This window comes from Solanum stenotomum, chromosome 1 (assembly GCF_019186545.1).
Source record: "Solanum stenotomum isolate F172 chromosome 1, ASM1918654v1, whole genome shotgun sequence".
Taxonomy (NCBI): domain Eukaryota; kingdom Viridiplantae; phylum Streptophyta; class Magnoliopsida; order Solanales; family Solanaceae; genus Solanum; species Solanum stenotomum.
In genome coordinates this window covers 48,327,915-48,347,356 of record NC_064282.1, presented here as the reverse complement: position 1 = coordinate 48,347,356, position 19,442 = coordinate 48,327,915, and the positions used below count along the sequence as shown (strand labels likewise).

The window sequence follows — 19,442 nt, the reverse complement described above, 5'->3', positions numbered from 1 at the left end:
GATAAGAATTATTGATTAAACGAAATTTTGTATTGTAATGTCTTATGAGTATCTAAGGTTATGGTTTCCTACTATTTGGTGAGTAGCCTGGTAATATGAAAAATTTTAGGATGTGTTAAAACAGTGCTTGAATAAAATTGAAGGAGCTAGAGTCAGAAATGGAAAGAATTAGTGGGATATAGTTTAGCTTTCAGAAAGAGGAAATGTAATGACTCGAAAAACTAGTAGGTGAGACTAGAGCCTTACGAGTGTGTTGTTGAGTTTGATGTGGGGTTTGATGTTGTAAAATGAGTTCTCGAGCTTAGGCTGAGGGGTTTAGGGGTTAAATATCAAGGTACGACTCCACAAGGACCAACCAAGGGTCCTTGAGGAGGACCCTAAAGTTTAACCCCCAAAGCTGCCAAAGAACAAAAGTTGTCAAAAAAAATGAGGACCTACGGATGAGACTTACGCCCCATAGGTCCATCCACACCTCGTGGGGGTGGTCCGTAGGTCAAGGGCCCCAGATGGTGACTTTTTGACCCGAACCACGGACCTGCAGGACGGGGCGTGAGCCTACCTACGGTCTGTAGGTCTAGGGGCGTAGGTTACCACCGAATCTGCCCAAACTCGGCCACTTGAGGGGTAACTTAGTAAATTCCTAGGGTGGTTAGATTAGGTAGGGGTCGGTTTAATTTGATTATTTAGAGTTATTTAAGGCTTTTTAAAGTATTAAACACCCTTTTACAACTCATTATTCCCAAAACTCAAAAATAGAAACCACCTCCCCTCCCAAATATTCTCTCTCTAGAAACCTCCATTGGAGAAGAAGAAATCAACGTTTGGAGTTCAAGAGTTCATATTCCTCTCCCAATTTCGTGGAGTTTCTTCAAGTAAGGTATGGTAGTCTTCATCCTTGGTTAAGTTTCATCCAAGGAGCCCCTTCAAAACTCTATTTCTCAAAGTTCAAATTCTCCAAAACATAGAGTTTTCAATCAATGGCATGGATTCACTTTCAAAATGATTTCAAAGTGTTTATTGTCTTATATTATGATCAATTGGATGAATTACTAATATTTTTATGATGAATTACCTATGAATCCATGAATTCCCCTATTTTGTCAAATTGGATCTCAAAGTGTGGGTGATGATTGATGTGGGTGGATTGTGATCAAATTATGCATGTAGTAGTTAATCTAATTGAAATATGTGAATATCCATGTATAGAACAATGATGCAAGATATGAATCATGAATTGTGATCTAGGGTTCTTGAAGGGCTATGAATGAAGAACATATACATCATTATTAGAATTATGTACATGCTTTGTGATTTCAATGGAAGTAATGTGATCATGTCTGGAATGCAATTGTGTTATTATTGAAAGGTTATTCTCAATTCAACACTTATGAATGATGATGATATATGTGAAAGGTTATTCTCACATACACACTCATGAATGAAGTTTCCATGATTATGTTAAGGATGATGTGTTGATTGAAAGGCTATTCTCAAATGTACACTAATGAATGACAATGACATGTTGTGAAAGGACTTTCTCACAATATGGGGATTCTTAGTAGAAAGGCTATTCTCATCTTTGAAACTAGGAGCTATCTAATGAATGAATGTTGGGTTGAGATGGATGCTCATGCGTGAGTTGAGGCGGAGTATCTAGTAACAATCTCTATATCCCATTTTAATGAATGTTGGGTTTGAGATGGATGCTCATCCATGAGTTGAGGCGAGGTATCTAGTAGCAATCTCTTATACCATAATAATGAACTAAAGTAATGATGTCAAGTACTCCATGGGGAATAATGCTAAGCACTGAGAGGATATGGATAGAGATGGATGCTTATCTGTGAGTTGAGGCGGGGTATCTAGTAACTATCTCTTGAGATAGATGGTCAATCGTGAGTTGAGGCGGGGTATCTAGTCGTGCTATAAAGTTTAACTCTATAAAGTCTCTCTCTCTCCTATTCCTTATCCGATGGTCTTTAGGATATGACTACTCGAAGGGCTTATGCTAGAAGGAGCGAGGGAGAAAATATTGGTTGTGATGCCAATTATGGCTATGTGACTTGATAGATTTGAGAGGATAGATTGTGATATTGTCTTTAGTATGAATGGGTTGCATTATGGTTTTGTTTAGATTGATGGTAGAGCCCGACTTAGTCATGATGAGTTTTGAGGTATGTTGATAGATTTGATGAATAGGGTGTTATAGTAATGCCTAGATGTGTGGAGTGAGTAGACTACTCTAAGAAGGGTAGAAGTGTAATTTACCATGGTTTAGAATCATCTTGTGTGATGAATGTAAAAGCTTAGTGATGACTTGCTCCGACCTTAGAATTGAAGGAGGTGATGCTTAAAAGGGTTTGTATAGGCTCGCTCCCAAGGGGGAGATAATGTGCTTAGATAGCAAGGTCATTGAGTATCCTTGATGTTCATGGGTTAGGTTGACTTGAATTCTCAACTTGAGTGGTGTTGGTAAGATTGTTTGTGAGCTAGAGTTGCTTAATAAGAACCTCTCTAATTTAGGAGTACCGGTTGGGATCTTAGACCGGCAAGTTGAGAAATAGAAGAGTAAGGAAGTGCTTCCATGAAAATGTTAAGGAGTAGTATTTTAGTAAGGGCTTTAGTTGAGGGTGCTACTTGGGAGGCCAAGGGCCAATGAGAAATCCCGATATCCTCATTCTCTTCCTTTTATTCCTATTCAAGCTTAAGACAAAGAGTTCCTTTTTGGCTTGTTTCATGTTTTGGAGTCATGTGTGATTATGTGTTTCCATGGTCTCCTTATGTTGTGCATGTTCTTGATGAACTTATGTTTAGTGAGAAAATGAGTTTTTATGAATTATGTTCCTCATGTTGATGTGCATTTAGTATGAGTTGTCTATATGCTTCATGAGGTGAATTGTTGAACATGCCTAAATGTGATTTTAAGAGTAAATGCATAAATTGCTTTATGATGTTATGATGAGCATGATTTGAGTTGGAGAAGGTAATTCCTCCAATGAAATGAGAATTGTAGAAGTTTTCATGCATAATGAGTTTGTAGGTGTAGTTCCTACTTTCTTGTGGTGCATGGATTATTTTTGAGATGGAGATGATGTTTCCTCCTAATTTTGTGCATTGATTATGATGTTTCATGCATGATGGGCTGATAGTCTTGAGTCTTTAATTCCCTAAAGTGTTTAAAGTATCATTCGAGGACGAATGTTCCTAAGCGAGGGATAATGTAACGACTTGAAAAACTAGTAGATGAGACTAGAGCTTTACGAGTGTGTTGCTGAGTTTGATGTTGTAAAATGAGTTCCCGAGCTTAGGTTGAGGGGTTTAGGCGTTAAACGTCAAGGTACGACTCCCCAAGGACCAACCAAGGGTCCTTGAGGAGGACCCTAAAGTCTAACCCCCAAAGCTGTCAAAGAACAAAAGATGTCCTACAGATGGGACCTACATCCCGTAGGTCCATCCATGCCTCGTGGAGGTGGTCCGTAGGTCAAGGGCCCCAGATGGTGACTTGTTGACCCAAACAACGAATATGCAGGATGGGGCGTGAGCCTACCTACGGTTCGTAGGTCTAAAGGCGTAGGTCATCACCAAATCTGCCCAAACTCGACCAGTTGAGGGGAAACTTAGTAAATTCCTAGGGTGGTTAGATTAGTTAGGGGTTGGTTTACTTTAATTATTTAGAGTTATTTAAGGCTTTTTAAAGTATTAAACACCCTTTTACAACTAATTATTCCCAAAACTCAAAAATAGAAACCACCTCCCCTCCCAAATATTCTCTCTCTAGAAACCTCCATTGGAGAAGAAGAAATCAAGGTTTGGAGTTCAAGAGTTCATCTTTCTCTCTCAACTTCGTGGAGTTTCTTCAAGCAAGGTATGGTAGTGTTCATCCTTGGTTAAGTTCCATCCAAGGAGCCCCTTCTAAACTTTATTTCTTAAAGTTGAAATTCTCCAAAACATAGAGTTTTCAATCTATGGCATGGATTCACTTTCAAAACGATTTCAAAGTGTTTATTGTCTTATATTATGATCAATTTGATGAATTATCACTGTTTTTATAATGAATTACCTATGAATCCATGAATTCCCCTATTTTTTCAAATTGAATCTCAAAGTGTGGGTGATGATTGATGTGGGTGGATTGTGATCAAATTATGCATGTAGTAGTTTATCTAATTGAAATATGTGAATATCCATGTATAGAATAGTGATACAAGATGTGAATCATGAATTGTGATCTAGGGTTCTTGAAGGGCTATGAATGAAGAACCATTACATAACTATGAGAATTATGTACATGCTTTGTGATTTCAATGGAAGTAATGTGATCATGTCTGGAATGCAATTGTGTTATTATTGAAAGGTTATTCTCAATTTAACACTTATGAATGATGATGATATATGTGAAAGTTTATTCTCACACACACACTCATGAATGAAGAATGAATGAAGTTTCTATGATTATGTTAAGGATGTTGTGTTAATTGAAAGGCTATTCTCAATTGTACACTAATGAATGATAATGGCATTCTGTGAATGGACTTTCTTACAATATGGGGATTCTTAGTTGAAAGGTTATTCTCATCTTTGAATCTAGGAGCTATCTAATGAATGAATGTTGGGTTGAGATGGATGCTCATCCGTGAGTTGAGGCGGAGTATCTAGTAACAATCTCCATATCCCATTTTAATGAATGTTGGGTTTGAGATAGATGCTCATCCATAAGTTGAGGCGGGGTATCTAGTAGCAATCTTTTATCCCATAATAATGAACTAAAGTAATGATGCCAAGTACTCCATGGGAAATAATGCTAATCACTGAGAGGATATAGATAGAGATGGATGCTCATCCGTGAGTTGAGGTGGGGTATCTAATAGCAATCTCTCTATCCCATAACTATGTGCCCACATAGGTTTATAGCTAGTGGATCCCCATAAGCTAAATGTTAACAATCCTACCTTAGGCAAGTAAGAATCCCTTATTTGGTATGGGTAACACCAAGATTCCATGATTTTCTCACATGGTCTATGTCGGTTAAGGCTTACCCCCACAAAGAATAATAATGAACTATGGCTTCTCAAGAATGCACTACTTAGTATGGGTGGGGGTATGGGACTTCATCCATACATTGCACAAATAGGCTTTGAGAGTAGTCATGGTGTGTTCCTTTATGTATAATGTCTTATTATCAAGGATATGAGTTAGGTACTATGATTACTCAAGAAGTTCTATGAAGTGTGGATGGTAGTATGAGATGTCATTCATGCATTGCAAGAGTAGGCTTTGAGAGGTCTATGGTGTGTTTCTCAATGTCATAATGTTAGATGAAATGAATGTGCTTATAATGAGGCTAAATTAGAATGTTGACTTAAATGCTTAACGTAATGATGTATGCTTACTTAGATTGTATTATGAATTACTTTCTTTGTCATGACAAATGAAATATATATGTTCCTTATGCATGAGTATTGACTAAAGATGAGTATGACAAATGGCAAGTCCATCTAAGGTGGTCTTAAAGCGGTACTTAGTAGGAAGAGTAGTATGGCATGCTATTCTTACATTGCACAAGTATATCTTAGGGTTATCTAAGTTGATGGTCCTAATGTGATGTAATGGCTTATATGTTGATTATGTTTGTACCTTATGCCTTTTATACTAATGTTCATGATGTTTCTCAAAATTGGCATAATACGTGGTTTTCAATCAAAATGTCTTTTTTAAACATAGTTTTGGCATGGCTATCATACTTAGTACATTTTGTGTGCTAACCCATATTTCTACATTTTTCACGAAGTGTAGGGTTTGGACTTGAGTTCTACTCTTGGAAGATAGGTTTCTAAGGATCAAGGAGTTGAAGATTTGGTGAGTCCTCATNATAGAGACATTCTTTGACAAAACTATAGAGATTGAGACATACCACGACTCTAGGAAACCTTAAACAAGAAGCAAAAATCATGGCGTAGAGCAACATGTAGCTATGGATCTCCAAAAAAAAAGTTATGGAAGGGACTAAGTAACATATCAACATGGCAACTAATTTGTGGGATTTTCATAATAAAAGGTCATTTAAATACAACAATGAAATCTGCGAATAGAGAAAATCGAGTTGTTGCACTTAGAAGACAATGAGATAATTCCATATACAACTAACATATTGGTTAATTTTGAGACTACTACGCTATTTCAAATGATGCCGATAATGACAAGCAAAATGAACCGAATTCGAGTCGAGCAACCCAAACATGAATAATGAAGAGCAAAACCCAGCTAGGCAAAAATTTTTTTTGGAAGGATTTGATTGTGGAACTCAAATCGACAAACCAAAAGTGTAGAGAACATGACAATTGACCCCAAACTATCGAGAAGATGACAATTAAGCAACCTTAGCACTGTGTAGATATAAAAAAAAAAAGGATTTAGCGAAGCTTAACTTGTCACTGCAACATGAGTAAGTTACATCTCTCTAAACAAATCAACAACCAGGGGCGTCGTCATTGAGGTGCTCTTTCGGAGCAGTGAACCAAGACTACGAGCTAAGATGGCAGCGATTCTTCCACCGAAACGCAATTCGAAGAAACTCGAACGAACAAGACAATAAAAAGAGTGAGAGCCAAGACTGATCTGAATAGCTTTCAAAGATTTTTGTTTAGATATCTTTTTTTCCTTTTTCCCCCCTTACAATGAATAAAAAGCGACGTTTATATAGAGGAAATTCTAGGGTCTGTTCTTGGGGCGATTTTAGGGATGAAAATTGGACGAGGGCAAGGGCCAAAAAGGAAATTCCTATCCAATCTTCAATTCAAATTTTATTTTTATTTTTTCCAAAACCAAAGAACTGTTGCTTGTGCAAGATTTCAACCAAAATCTCTCAAAATCCGGATGACAAGATCAAATGGGCGGCTGTTGCAGAGAAAGCTGTGGGAGTTATTGCTTGTTGACGCGTGAGGGAGAAGAAAACGCGTACTGCTGCTGTCTGGTTCACGTGAGCTGCTGCTCTCGGGTCGATGCTGGGTTCGAATTGGATTTTCGGGTTTGATTTTTTCTTGTTTTTGTAGAGTTTGTACGTGAAGAAGAATGTGCAGGGGTGGGGTGTACTGTACGCTGGGTTATTGTAATGTTGTTGTATTGTAGTGGGTCGGGTTGGGTGTACTAAAGGGGGCTGGGGCGTTTTTGGGCTGGGAGTTTATTGGAATTGGTATGAAAATTGCTGAATTGTTGTTGGGCTGCTGGAAAAGGGTTGAATTTGGCCCAAAAAGGTCTTTTAAGTGGGTTTAAAGGTTAGGTGAGGAAAGAGTTTGGATTGGGGTTGAGAATTTGGCCCATTTGCTTATAATTATAGCCAATTGTATTTAGGGATGTAACCAAATTGAGCTTAATTGGTTATTCAACTAAAAAGTCAAATAAGACGAATTAATATAAATTAATTAATGAGTTTCTTAATCTCAACAAAATAAAAATAATGAACTTAATTATAAATTGATTAACTCAATTACAAAACTAATTAACTCGAAATTATAGCTATAACTTAAAGTAAATTGATAAAATATTAAACTAAAATGTAAAATCTTTTGTGATAATTTTTAAATATTTATAAAATAGCGTGATTGCAAATTACACATACTTATTATTAAAAAGTGATAAAATTACTTAAAAAAAATAACTTGAAAGTATTTTGAATTTCATAAAACTTATTAACTCAAAACTATAACCATCCCTAATATTTAAAATATAATAATTATTTTTTGACGATTTTCGAATAATCATAAAATATACTAATCNTTTAAGAAATAGCCAAATTGAGTTGAATTAATAAATTCGGCTAAAACCTAAATAAGGTGAGCTAATACAAAATTAATTAATGAGCTTCTTAATGTTAACGAAATAAAATAATTAATTCGATTATAAACTAATTAATTTAAAACTATGGCAATAACTTAAATAACGTAACTTAAATAAAATGTGCTTTTCAAATCAACAAAATTGAATAAGACAAAATAATATAAAATAAGAATAATTAAACTAATAAAATAAATAACTTATACTTTAAACCAAATTAATTTAATTGAATATAAAACAAACTCTTTTGAGACGATTTTTGAATATTCAAAAAATATAATAATTATATACATAATTTTGTAAAACATATATATTATCTAAAAATTATAAAATAAGACAGAACTAGTTAAAATAACTTGCGAACTATATTATTATTATTACTTTTATAAAATTAATTATTTTAAATCGTTTGAAATTGGAGAAGCTCGAAATGATTAATTTATATTGTGGAGGGTCAAAATTGGGTGTCAACAGGATCCCCTTCAAAACTCTATTTCTCAAAGTTGAAATTCTCCAAAACATAGAGTTTTCAATCAATGGCATGGATTCACTTTCAAAATGATTTCAAAGTGTTTATTGTCTTATATTTTGATCAATTTGATGAATTACTATTGTTTTTATAATGAATTACCTATGAATCCATGAATTCCCCTATTTTGTCAAATTGGATCTCAAAGTGTGGGTGATGATTGATGTGGGTGGATTGTGATCAAATTATGCATGTAGTAGTTAATCTAATTGAAATATGTGAATATCCATGTATAGAATAGTGATGCAAGATGTGAATCATGAATTGTGATCTAGGGTTCTTGAAGGGCTATGAATAAAGAACATATACATGACTATGAGAATTATGTACATGCTTTGTGATTTCAATGGAAGTAATGTGATCATGTCTGGAATGCAATTGTGTTATTATTGAATGGTTATTCTCAATTTAACAATTATGATTGATGATGATATATATGAAAGTTTATTCTCACACACAGAGATTCGTGAATGAAAATGAACGAAGTTTCTATGATTATGTTAAGGATGTTGTGTTGATTGAAAGGCTATTATCAATTGTACACTTATGAATGATAATGACATATTGTGAATGGACTTTCTCACAATATGGGGATTCTTAGTTAAAAGGCTATTCTCATCTTTGAATCTAGGAGCTATCTAATGAATGGATGTTGGGTTGAGATGGATGTTCATCCGTGAGTTGAGGTGGAGTATCTAGTAAAAATCTCTATATCCCATTTTAATGAATGTTAGGTTTGAGATGGATGCTCATCTATGAGTTGAGGCGGGGTATCTAGTAGCAATCTTTTATCCCATAAAAATGAACTAAAGTAATGATGTCAAGCACTCCATGGGGAATAATGCTAAGCACTGAGAGGATATAGATAGAGATGGATGCTCATCCGTGAGTTGAGGCAGGGTATCTAGTAGCAATCTCCCTATCTATGTGCCCACATAGGTTTATAGCTAGTGGATCCACCTAAGCTAAATGTTAACAGTCCTACCTTAGGCAAGTAAGAATCCCTTATTCGGTATGGGTAACACCAGGATTCCATGATTTGCTCACATGGTGTATGTCGGTTAAGGCTTACCCCCACAAAGAATGATAATGAACTATGGCTTCTCAAAAATGCACTACTTAGTGTGGGTGGGGGTATGAGACTTCATCCATACATTGCACAAGTAGGCTTTGAGAGTTGTCATGGTGTGTTCCTTTATATAAAATGTCTTATGATCAAGGAAATGAGTTAGGTACTATTGTTACTCAAGAAGTTCTATGAAGTGTGGATGGTAGTATGGGATGTCATTCATGCATTGCACGAGTAGGCCTTGAGAGGGCTATGGTGTGTTTCTCAATGTCATAATGTTAAATGAAATAAATGTGCTTATAATGAGGCTAAATTAGAATTTTGACTTAAATGCTTAATGTAATGATGTATTCTTACTTGGATTGTATTATGAGTTACTTTCCTTGTCATGACTAATGAAATGTATATGTTCCTTATGCATGAGTATTGACTAAAGATGAGTATGACAAATGGTAAGTTCCTCTAAGGTGGTCTTAAAGGGGTACTTAGTAGGAAGAGTAGTATGGGATGCTATTCTTACATTGCACAAGTATAGCTTAGGGTTATCTAAGTTGATGGTCCTAATGTGATGTAATGGCTTATATGTTGATTATGTTTGTACCTTGTGCCTTTTATACTAATGTTCATGATGTTTCTCAAAATTGGCATAATACGTGGTTTTCAACCAAAATGTCCCTTTTAAGCATGGTTTTTGCATGGCTATCATACTTGGTACATTTTGTGTGCTAACCCATATTTCTACATTTTTCACGAAGTGTAGGGTTTGGACTTGAGTTCTATTCTTGGAAGATAGGTTTCAAAGGAGCAAGGAGTTGAAGATTTGGTGAGTCCTCATAGCTTTGAGGACAAAACCCACCTTTCCCTTTATGTCTTTTATTTTATGTTTAGAGCTTTTGTATGGGTTGCATCCCAAAGTTTTAAGTCTTATGATTCTAGATGGTTTGAGACAAAGTATAGAAAGACTTCCGCTTATTTTTATGAAAATGACTTAGATTGTATGGTTTTAAAGAGTTTTAAATTCCACATTATTTCTTATGTCTTATGTTATGAATGTTATGAGGCTTGTNTCTTTTATTTTATGTTTAGAGCTTTTGTATGGGTTGCGTCCCAAAGTTTTAAGTCTTATGGTTCTAGTTGGTTTGAGACAAAGTATAGAAAGACTTCCGCTTGCTTTTATGAAAATGACTTCGATTGTATGGTTTTAAAGAGTTTTAAATTCCGCATTATTTCTTATGTCTTATGTTATGAATGTTATGAGGCTTGTATGAGGCTCTTCGGAGTCTTGTACATCGTGTTATGTCCGGGGTGTAGGCTCGGATCGTGACAGGAAAGAGAAATGACATTTACTCTAATTGTGAGGGTCAAAGATGTACCTTCAGATATAGTGGAAAATTATGTTCATAGAAACGTGGTTCCATCTGTTTTTCTCTAGTTATGGTGATAATGTCACATGTTCATCAGATTGGTTAAAAATTGTTGGGTAAGATTTGAAAAAAAAAGTCTACATATGTTTGATTAGAGAGTGGTGATAAGTTCTCTTATGGTTTTGAGTTGGTTGTCTGGTATGGTTTAAATTCTAACGATTAATACAATAAGATCGATGGAGAGGCGATCAAGGTTAAGATAAGGTATGCAATTTCATAAAATCAACGAGATATAAGCTAATATTGATAGATAAGGGAATTAGGTTACATGGCTAGAGTCAAAATTCAAGTTCTTCATTGTAAGTCTACATTCATAATAGTAGATTTATTCAAAGTATGAATTGATACGAAAGAAATAATTAAAGGTGTGGTGTATTGAGCAATTGAAAGGACTTGTGCATTATTTGGATCATATAGTTGTTACTTTTGATCGTTAAAGGACCTAAGGAAGGGTTTCGCTTAAAAGTTTTGGTTTAGAATATAAGATAAAATGTCATGGTTTGTTGGTCAATAGATAAGTTACGTAAGCGAGTCAGTGATAAAAACAAGAGTCTGGGGTATTGAAAGGTATTTGGAATTTTTGACATGGTAAGAATTTAAGAAAGGTGAAAGAATGAGACCTCTCGTATAAATCCTTGGTTCGGAGTTGAATGTTGTTCAAATTTTTAGCTTTGTGTTCGGATATACTATGAGATGTGAATTAGTTCGACACCAACTTACTTAGAGTTTATCAACGACTTTATGAAGATTGGGTTTTTGTTTGGGTGAAAAACAGTGATGTGTGGAAGATTCTACATTGTTATGTGAGGCTAGATTATTCAAATTATGGTAGGTGATTTATGGATGCATAACCATATGGACCTAAAGTTCTACATGGTTAATGAGGATTTCAAGGGGATTGAAACTACTTTATTGATGAAACTACATAGACTATTATGATGCATTACATATACATTTGTTGGTGAGTAGAGGTTATGAGCTTATAGTATATAGAATTATTAGAGTGACTATGGTTTTCTCTGAGTTTTGGTATGAGGTATGTGATGGTTTGAAATGGTAGTTGACACATGGTATGTGAAAGTTTGTTAGACTTAACTGTGGATGTGAGTTAATCGCTTTATCTCTATGGAAAGGTACTATCCGATTTGAAACTTGTGCTATTAACCTTGGATGGAACCCATATCTATTATGAGAACTTAAATGGAAAGAGAAGGAGCCATAGTTCGGAATTTTTAGAGGCGACAATGTATTTTATAAGAAGACTTTGATACTAGTGAAGGTTTGAGAGAAAGGTAAATGACTGGTGTGGTTATGATGTTTTGTTAGTATTAAGAGGGTTGACTTTAGTGGAGTAATATGAGAAGTATGTGAGGTATGATACATCGAGTATGAGTAGGATCGTAATGGGGACCAGACCGGCTGATTGTGGGTGGCTAAAAATCGAGAGATGGAGTCAGATGAATGAAATTTTATTTATATGGGCACTATAGAAGGAGTACCTTGTGTTATTCGACCTTGCTTCCGTATATTCTTATGTGACCACCTTCTTCGTACTGGACATTATTTAGAGTATGATTCACTACTTATGTTACACATGTTTCCACATCTATGGGTGAATCCCTAGAGGTGGATCGGGTGTACCGATCCTGCGATTGTCCTCCTGGTAGGGTGGCATCCTTTGGCAGAGTTGGTCATTTCAGTTATGGAAGATTTGGTGTTGTTTGGGAGAGTTACGATATACTAGTGATTCTACACACATAACTTTGCTTATGAGAACGTATAGAAGAACTACCATGAAAGTTATAGTTGTGTGACAGTCTTAATATTTATGTCATCGTCGAGGTTATGTTCTAGCTATGTGTGATTGAATGTGAGGGCCTTTGGGTCTAGTTATGTCATTCTTAAGAGTTGTCTAAAATCACAACTATTGATCTAGTGGTTCGACAGTGTTGTTAAAGGTTCTGTATGCTTGGGTGTATCGCTTGTTGGGTGGTTACTTGATCATTTTCTTCTTTTGTTCAGTTGAGTTCGATTCTTCCTTGATGAGTATCCGATGTCTAGAGCTCATATTTTTAAACTTAAGCTCGTGAAAATATTATATTGTGAGAATAAAATCTTGATAAGATCTATGATGATTTGTGCATTATGAGTGTGTGGTGGTTGGTTCATGTTCAGTTTTGATTGTAGCCGATATTAATTCAGAATTTTATCATGGTTATGTGAGAAAAGATTCGTCTTAATGAATGTGTTACGATATAGAGGGTTTTGGTTCAAATTGGGTGAATGAGTTAGTTTATAACTTGGTAATCACTCCTAATTTGTAGATCTGTCAAATTTGATTTGAAAGTTCAATTCTTAGTAGTTGATCCTGATAGAATGGTCTTAAGGAGGAGCTCACCTGGAGAGATTAACACCGACTCTAGAAGATAATCACTTAGACTTTTGGTAGATCATCACTTAGACTTTTGGTAATGTTGGTTCCTCCTCCTCCTCCCCCTCTCCCTCCTCCTCTAACTCCCCCTCCCCCCTCCGCCCCTCCCCCTCCCTTCCCCTCTCACTTATGTTCGAGGACCACTACAAGAAAAGTCCTGATTATCTGGAGATTTTCATAGGGATAATACAATAAAATCCCCAAGTAATTTGGTTATCTGCGGATTTTCTTGCCAATTGAAATCCGATGGAAAAACCTTCCTAGGTAACTATTGCTTGCGGATTTGCAAAATCCCTAGGTAAGTTAGTTGTGGAAATAAATCTGTATGTACCTTATTTGCGAATTTATCCACGATTAGTTACCAAAAATTCACAAGATTTTTTTGGTAAAATTTCATACGCAATGGAATTTACCTGCGGATTATCATATAAAATTTTGCAAGTTATTCCCCATGAAGATCCCCAAGTAAATTCGTAGGAGGTTTGGATATTATAATTCCTGATTAATAAAATTTCTTGCGGATATTTATGAAACGATTTGGCAAGAATTTTTTTATGAAATAACCAAGTAAATCAGCAGAAGAAATTCTCACAAAAAAAATTCATGAATATTTATGATGTAAATCCCCAAATAATAATTCACATTCAAACCGCTAGATAAATTTCACAATTAAACAAAAAACTATATGAAACCTCCAATAATTCTCAAAATCATCATTCAAAATAAAATCATTCCAACTAACAAAAAACATAATTCATAACATCCATGTCAATAATATATGATTCTTAAATAGTCCAAAATAAAATATTTCAAATTTGAAACCTCAATAGAACTACCAACCATCTCAATCATAATTATGATCACTTCCATTCACGTTATCAGGGTTAGAATCTCTTTCATTCATGTTATTAGAGTCATCATCACTTTCATTCTCATAAGCTTGGTTGTCTTCTTGAGATGATCGCTCATTTGAAAGTGATATCTTGTATACATGCTTGATCAACAAGTCTAATTCCTTTCTCATCTTCTTATTTTTGTGCCGCTCATTCTGCAACTGAGCATACAAATCAGCATTTGAAGCATTTATCTGTGACTTAATCATTTCATCAATATCTTCAGGCAAAGTTAATGTTGATTGCTTCGATGTCTTTACAGTTCGACCTAGGGATCCAAGACCTTTGACTCTTCCTTTTTTCTTTCCACCAACAGATTGCACCCATATATCCATTTCACTTAGTTGAGAAGGTTGACTAGCTTCTCCCTCCCCATCTAATGCATTTTGAGCAGCTGATATTTCTTGTTTCTTTCTTTCAAATTCTAGCTGCATAAGGATATAATGTTTTAGACCATGTATAGTGTCATTAGAAAATATATATCATTAGCAAAATATATTGGATTCTAGCATCAAATGTACACAACAGGAAAAAATGAGAAATGGTAACTCAAATGAACAATTTAGTTTATGTAAATGATATCATCATCTTCACAACTAGTAACTCAACCTCTGCTAAAATGATGAAAAACATATTTCAAGCCAGCTTTATAATTAAATGATATAATGAGACAGAGAATAGAAATAAATTTCATATATACAGAAAGATTTATAGCAGACAAATCAAACAAAGAAAACAAACTTTTGATCTCACTCGATTGAAGCTAAATGTCTTAACTAAGCTTTCAAAATACCAAAAAAATGAATGTTGAATTCAATTGTTCTAAAACACATCGAGTTGCAGAGATAAAACAACCTGAATGTAAACAAACTCGAGCTGAAGCTAAATGTTTTAACTAAATTTAAAACGTAGAAAATTGAATGTCTTAACTTATCAAGGTACACACATTCTTGTTTCTGGAAATTTTATCTAAGTTTAGTCTTATCAAGTTTTTGAATCCTTTTTTTCTCAGATATTAGCAAGCATGTATAAAGTTGTCATTTTCTGTTTTACACTACTTATATGTTCATTGCAAAAATAAGAAGTTCGGAAAAAACTTAGCAATATTTTTCTAATCAAATTTTTTAAGCTTATAAAAAAAATTTATATGGTAGGCTTAACTTTTTTCTTTAAGTATAACCCTGAGAACCTTTTGTTCTTTAAATTTGTAAAACTTGTGCTTTTTAGTTTAGTTAATTGAGAACTCCACCCCTATTTATCATCGATTTTCGATCTAGAAGAAGTCTATTTACCATCCATTTTCGATGCTCGGGAATTTTCATTTTCTGAAGCAAAAGGGAAATATATTTACACATATAAACAGAGAAACAAAAGGTTAACATTTTGATACTTTGTATCTAATTTGGGTATCCTACAGAATGAAAGAAAGTTAATTTTTTCATTTTCTGGATCAAAACATTACATCACAAGAATATAAACTAATTTAAAGAAAACAAGCATACAAATTAATTTTCAATATATAAGTAAAATTGACATTTGGGTCAAAGTTTCAAATTATGTCTGCTTGTAAATTTTCAAGATTACAGAATTAAAATGNCATATTTCAAGCCAGCTTTATAATTAAATGATATAATGAGACAGAGAATAGAAATAAATTTCATATATACAGAAAGATTTATAGCAGACAAATCAAACAAAGAAAACAAACTTTTGATCTCACTCGATTGAAGCTAAATGTCTTAATTAAGCTTTCAAAATACAAAAAAAATGAATGTTGAATTCAATTGTTCTAAAACACATCGAGTTGCAAAGATAAAACAACCTAAACAACCTGAATGTAAACAAACTCGAGCTGAAGCTAAATGTTTTAACTAAATTTAAAACGGAGAAAATTGAATGTAAACACACATTCTTGTTTCTGGAAATTTTATCTAAGATTAGTCTTATCAAGTTTTTGAATCCTTTTTTTCTAAGATATTAGCAAGCATGTATAAAGTTGTCATTTTCTGTTTTACACTACTTATCTGTTCATTGCAAAAATAAGAAGTTCGGAAAAAACTTAGCAATATTTTTCTAATCAAATTTTTGAAGCTTATAAACAATCTTTCTATGGTAGGCATAACTTTATTCTTTAAGTATAACCCTGAGAACCTTTTGTTCTTTAAATTTGTAAGACTTATGTTTTTTAGTTTAGTTAATTGAGAACTCCACCCCTATTTACCATCTATTTTCGATCTAGAAGAAGTCTATTTACCATCCATTTTCGATGCTCGAGAATTTTCATTTTCTGAAGCAAAAGGTAAATATATTTACACATATAAACAGAGAAACAAAAGGTTAACATTTTGATACTTTGTATCTAATTTGGGTATCCTACAGAATGAAAGAAAGTTAATTTTTTCATTTTCTGGATCAAAACATTACATCACAAGAATATAAACTAATTTAAAGAAAAACAAGCATACAAATTAATTTTCAATATATAAGTAAAATTGACAGTTGGGTCAAAGTTTCAAATTATGTCTGCTTGTAAATTTTCAAGATTACAGAATTAAAATGAGTACATAGACTAATCAAACAGAGTATATAAATTAATTCACAAAAAATCAAACAAACATCATAAAAATATAAAATATTATGGAGTTTGGAGACTAACCTCTACTTTTACTTCTTAAAATGTTGCTTGTGTTTGGATCCTCTTCCGTATTTCACAATCAGAATGGGGGAGAGTTGCTTTGTTTTTAATAAAGATAGTAATTTGATGACTAAGAAGGTGAAGGGTCTATCATTAATGAGCTATCTGGTGGTGGAAACTTTAGGAGGGAAATTTTTAGCTTGTTACATTCTCTATTTATATTTATTGATAACACTTATGTAGGACATACACTTTAGTATTTTTTTATTTGTTTATAAGTAAATAAAAGAATTCTAAAATATAAAAATCTCAAATGATCTTGTAGAAAATATTTTAAAAGTATCTTAAACAATTAAAGACTTCGTAAAATAATTTAAAGCTTAGAGCACAAAAATATTATTATTCGACTGATGTCTTACGAAATGTGTTGAACATATTATTTATAGGTTACAAAGGTAATACATTAATCAATAGAAAAGCCAATAGTCATCGCCTGAATAAAAATTGCAAGTTAAATTTGGGATAGAAAATTTCAAAATATTAGTTCCGAGATGATTATTTCCAATTGTCTCGCTTTTCTTTGTCACTCAAGTGTACGACATCTGCTGTGCTTAGGCCCCTTCTTCCCTTATCTAATGAAAGAGTCAACCGCCTGTCTTAGTAGTCTCAAATGCACCAATTGGAAATCCACCCTGACTTCTAAATGGATTTACCGATTGAACTAGATTTACCCACCCTTTTCACCTTTTTTCTTAATTATGGAATTGAAGTTATCTAAAAAATGAGCTGACAAAGCATCTATTCAAGGAGATTGTTGTAGTTTTCGTAGTTGCAAGAATTTCTCACGATTAGGTTGGTGTGAAGTCTACCGACTCTTAAGTGCATTTGTATCATTCAATATATGATGCTTACAATTATGTTGAAATTAATCAACAGAAAAGTTCTACTCGAGTGTCCTAATGTATTATGGCCAATAGCCAAAGTTTGAAAATGTGTCAACTAATATTCATTTTGTTGCGCGAATAATATTTATTTGATTATATATAGATGACCTATTCATTCCTTTATTCCCCTTTTTCAGATCGTCAAGATACAAATTTCTTCTCTATCATCTTCGTGCAACTAATTCTCACCTCTTTAATTTCTCGTTTGGTGATCACGCACCATTCAACAATCTCAATAATGAGTCAACAAACTAATTTCCTTAACATCTTTTGTTATTCCACACGCCCACTAGCGAGTTTAATGTTAAATTTCTTATATATATATATATATATATATATATATATATATGTGTGTGTGTGTGTGTGTGTGTGTGTGTTTTTGTTATCTTGGATTTTAACATTTTCCTATTAAAATTACTTTTACTAATGTTATTAAAATTTTCTTTTATGTAATTTGTTAATTTTTCAAGTCACGAAATTCCTACGTGAATTCTCAAAAAATAATTTTCAGGTAAATTTGTAGCAAAAAATCCCTAAATATTTTTCCAGGTAATAACATTCTTAGGTAAATCCCCAAATATAAATTTCCTAAAAAATTCGCAACACATTAATCCCCAAATAATTTTTCAAGTAATGAAATCCCAGGTCAATTCCCAAATATAAATTCCTAGCAAATTTCACAACAATTAATTCCCAAATAATTTTCCAACTAATAAAATTCCTAGATAAATCCCCAAACATAAATCTCCAACAAATTTTACAGCAACTAATCCCCAAATAATTTCCCAAGTAATAAAATCCCCAGATAAATTTTCACTAAAATATCTCCAGAAGAATCTGTAGTGGACGAACATGGTTTTTAGTGGTGGATAATGTAATGACCCATTAGGCAATTTTGAGAACTAGTCCTCTCTCTTTCATAAGGGACCCCTTTCCGTAAATTCTTAATGAGAATTTTGAATTACTCGTTCAACTACGGTTATTTAATTAGCGAGTAAATTTTAAATATTTAATATTAGTAATTAGTTAATGGGCCAAGTCCATNCCAAGTAATAAAATTCCTAGATAAATCCCCAAATATAAATCTCCAACAAATTTTACAGCAACTAATCCCCAAATAATTTTTCAAGTAATAAAATCCCCAGATAAATTTTCACTAAAATATCTCCAGAAAAATCTGTAGGATGGATTACCTAGGGATTTTTCTATGGAATAAAAAAATGATTTTAAAATATTTTTTTGGTTCATGTACTTGCGGATTTAGCTAGAGATAATGAACTTGTCATTACTTTTCCCCAGGTAATACCTCAAGTTCATGTTTCGCGCAAAATGGCGCCAAATTTACCTGTGGAATTAGTTGGGAATATACATTTCATAGGTAATAATTCTAATATTTAGGAATTTAAAAATTTTGCTAGAAAATTCGCATGAAATAGTTGCGAAAATTTTTCCTAGGAAAAATTCTAATGTAATTCACAGTTTTCTTGTAGTGGACGAACATGGTTTTTAGTGATGGATAATGTAATGACCCATTAGGCAATTTTGAGAACTAGTTCTCTCTCTTTCATAAAGGACCCCTTTCCGTAAATTCTTAATGGGAATTTTGAATTACTTGTTCAACTACGGTTATTTAATTAGCGAGTAAATTTTAAATATTTAATATTAGTAATTAGTTAATGGGTCAAGT

The 19,442-nt window shown here is 33.5% G+C and overlaps 1 protein-coding gene across 1 annotated transcript; it reads right to left on the bottom strand.

Moving 5' to 3' along the window:
- Positions 1 to 14,127: 14,127 nt before the first annotated feature.
- LOC125853600 (uncharacterized) lies at positions 14,128 to 14,547 on the bottom strand. The gene has a single exon (XM_049533327.1). It carries the CDS (start codon positions 14,509 to 14,511, stop codon positions 14,128 to 14,130), a length of 384 nt encoding a protein of 127 aa, XP_049389284.1. The 5' UTR covers positions 14,512 to 14,547.
- Between the last annotated feature and the right edge of the window lie 4,895 nt (positions 14,548 to 19,442).

Excerpts from the sequence above, each read along its gene's own strand:
- LOC125853600 (XM_049533327.1), bottom strand. The coding sequence starts at position 14,511 with ATGGATATATGGGTGCAATCTGTTGGTGGAAAGAAAAAAGGAAGAGTC.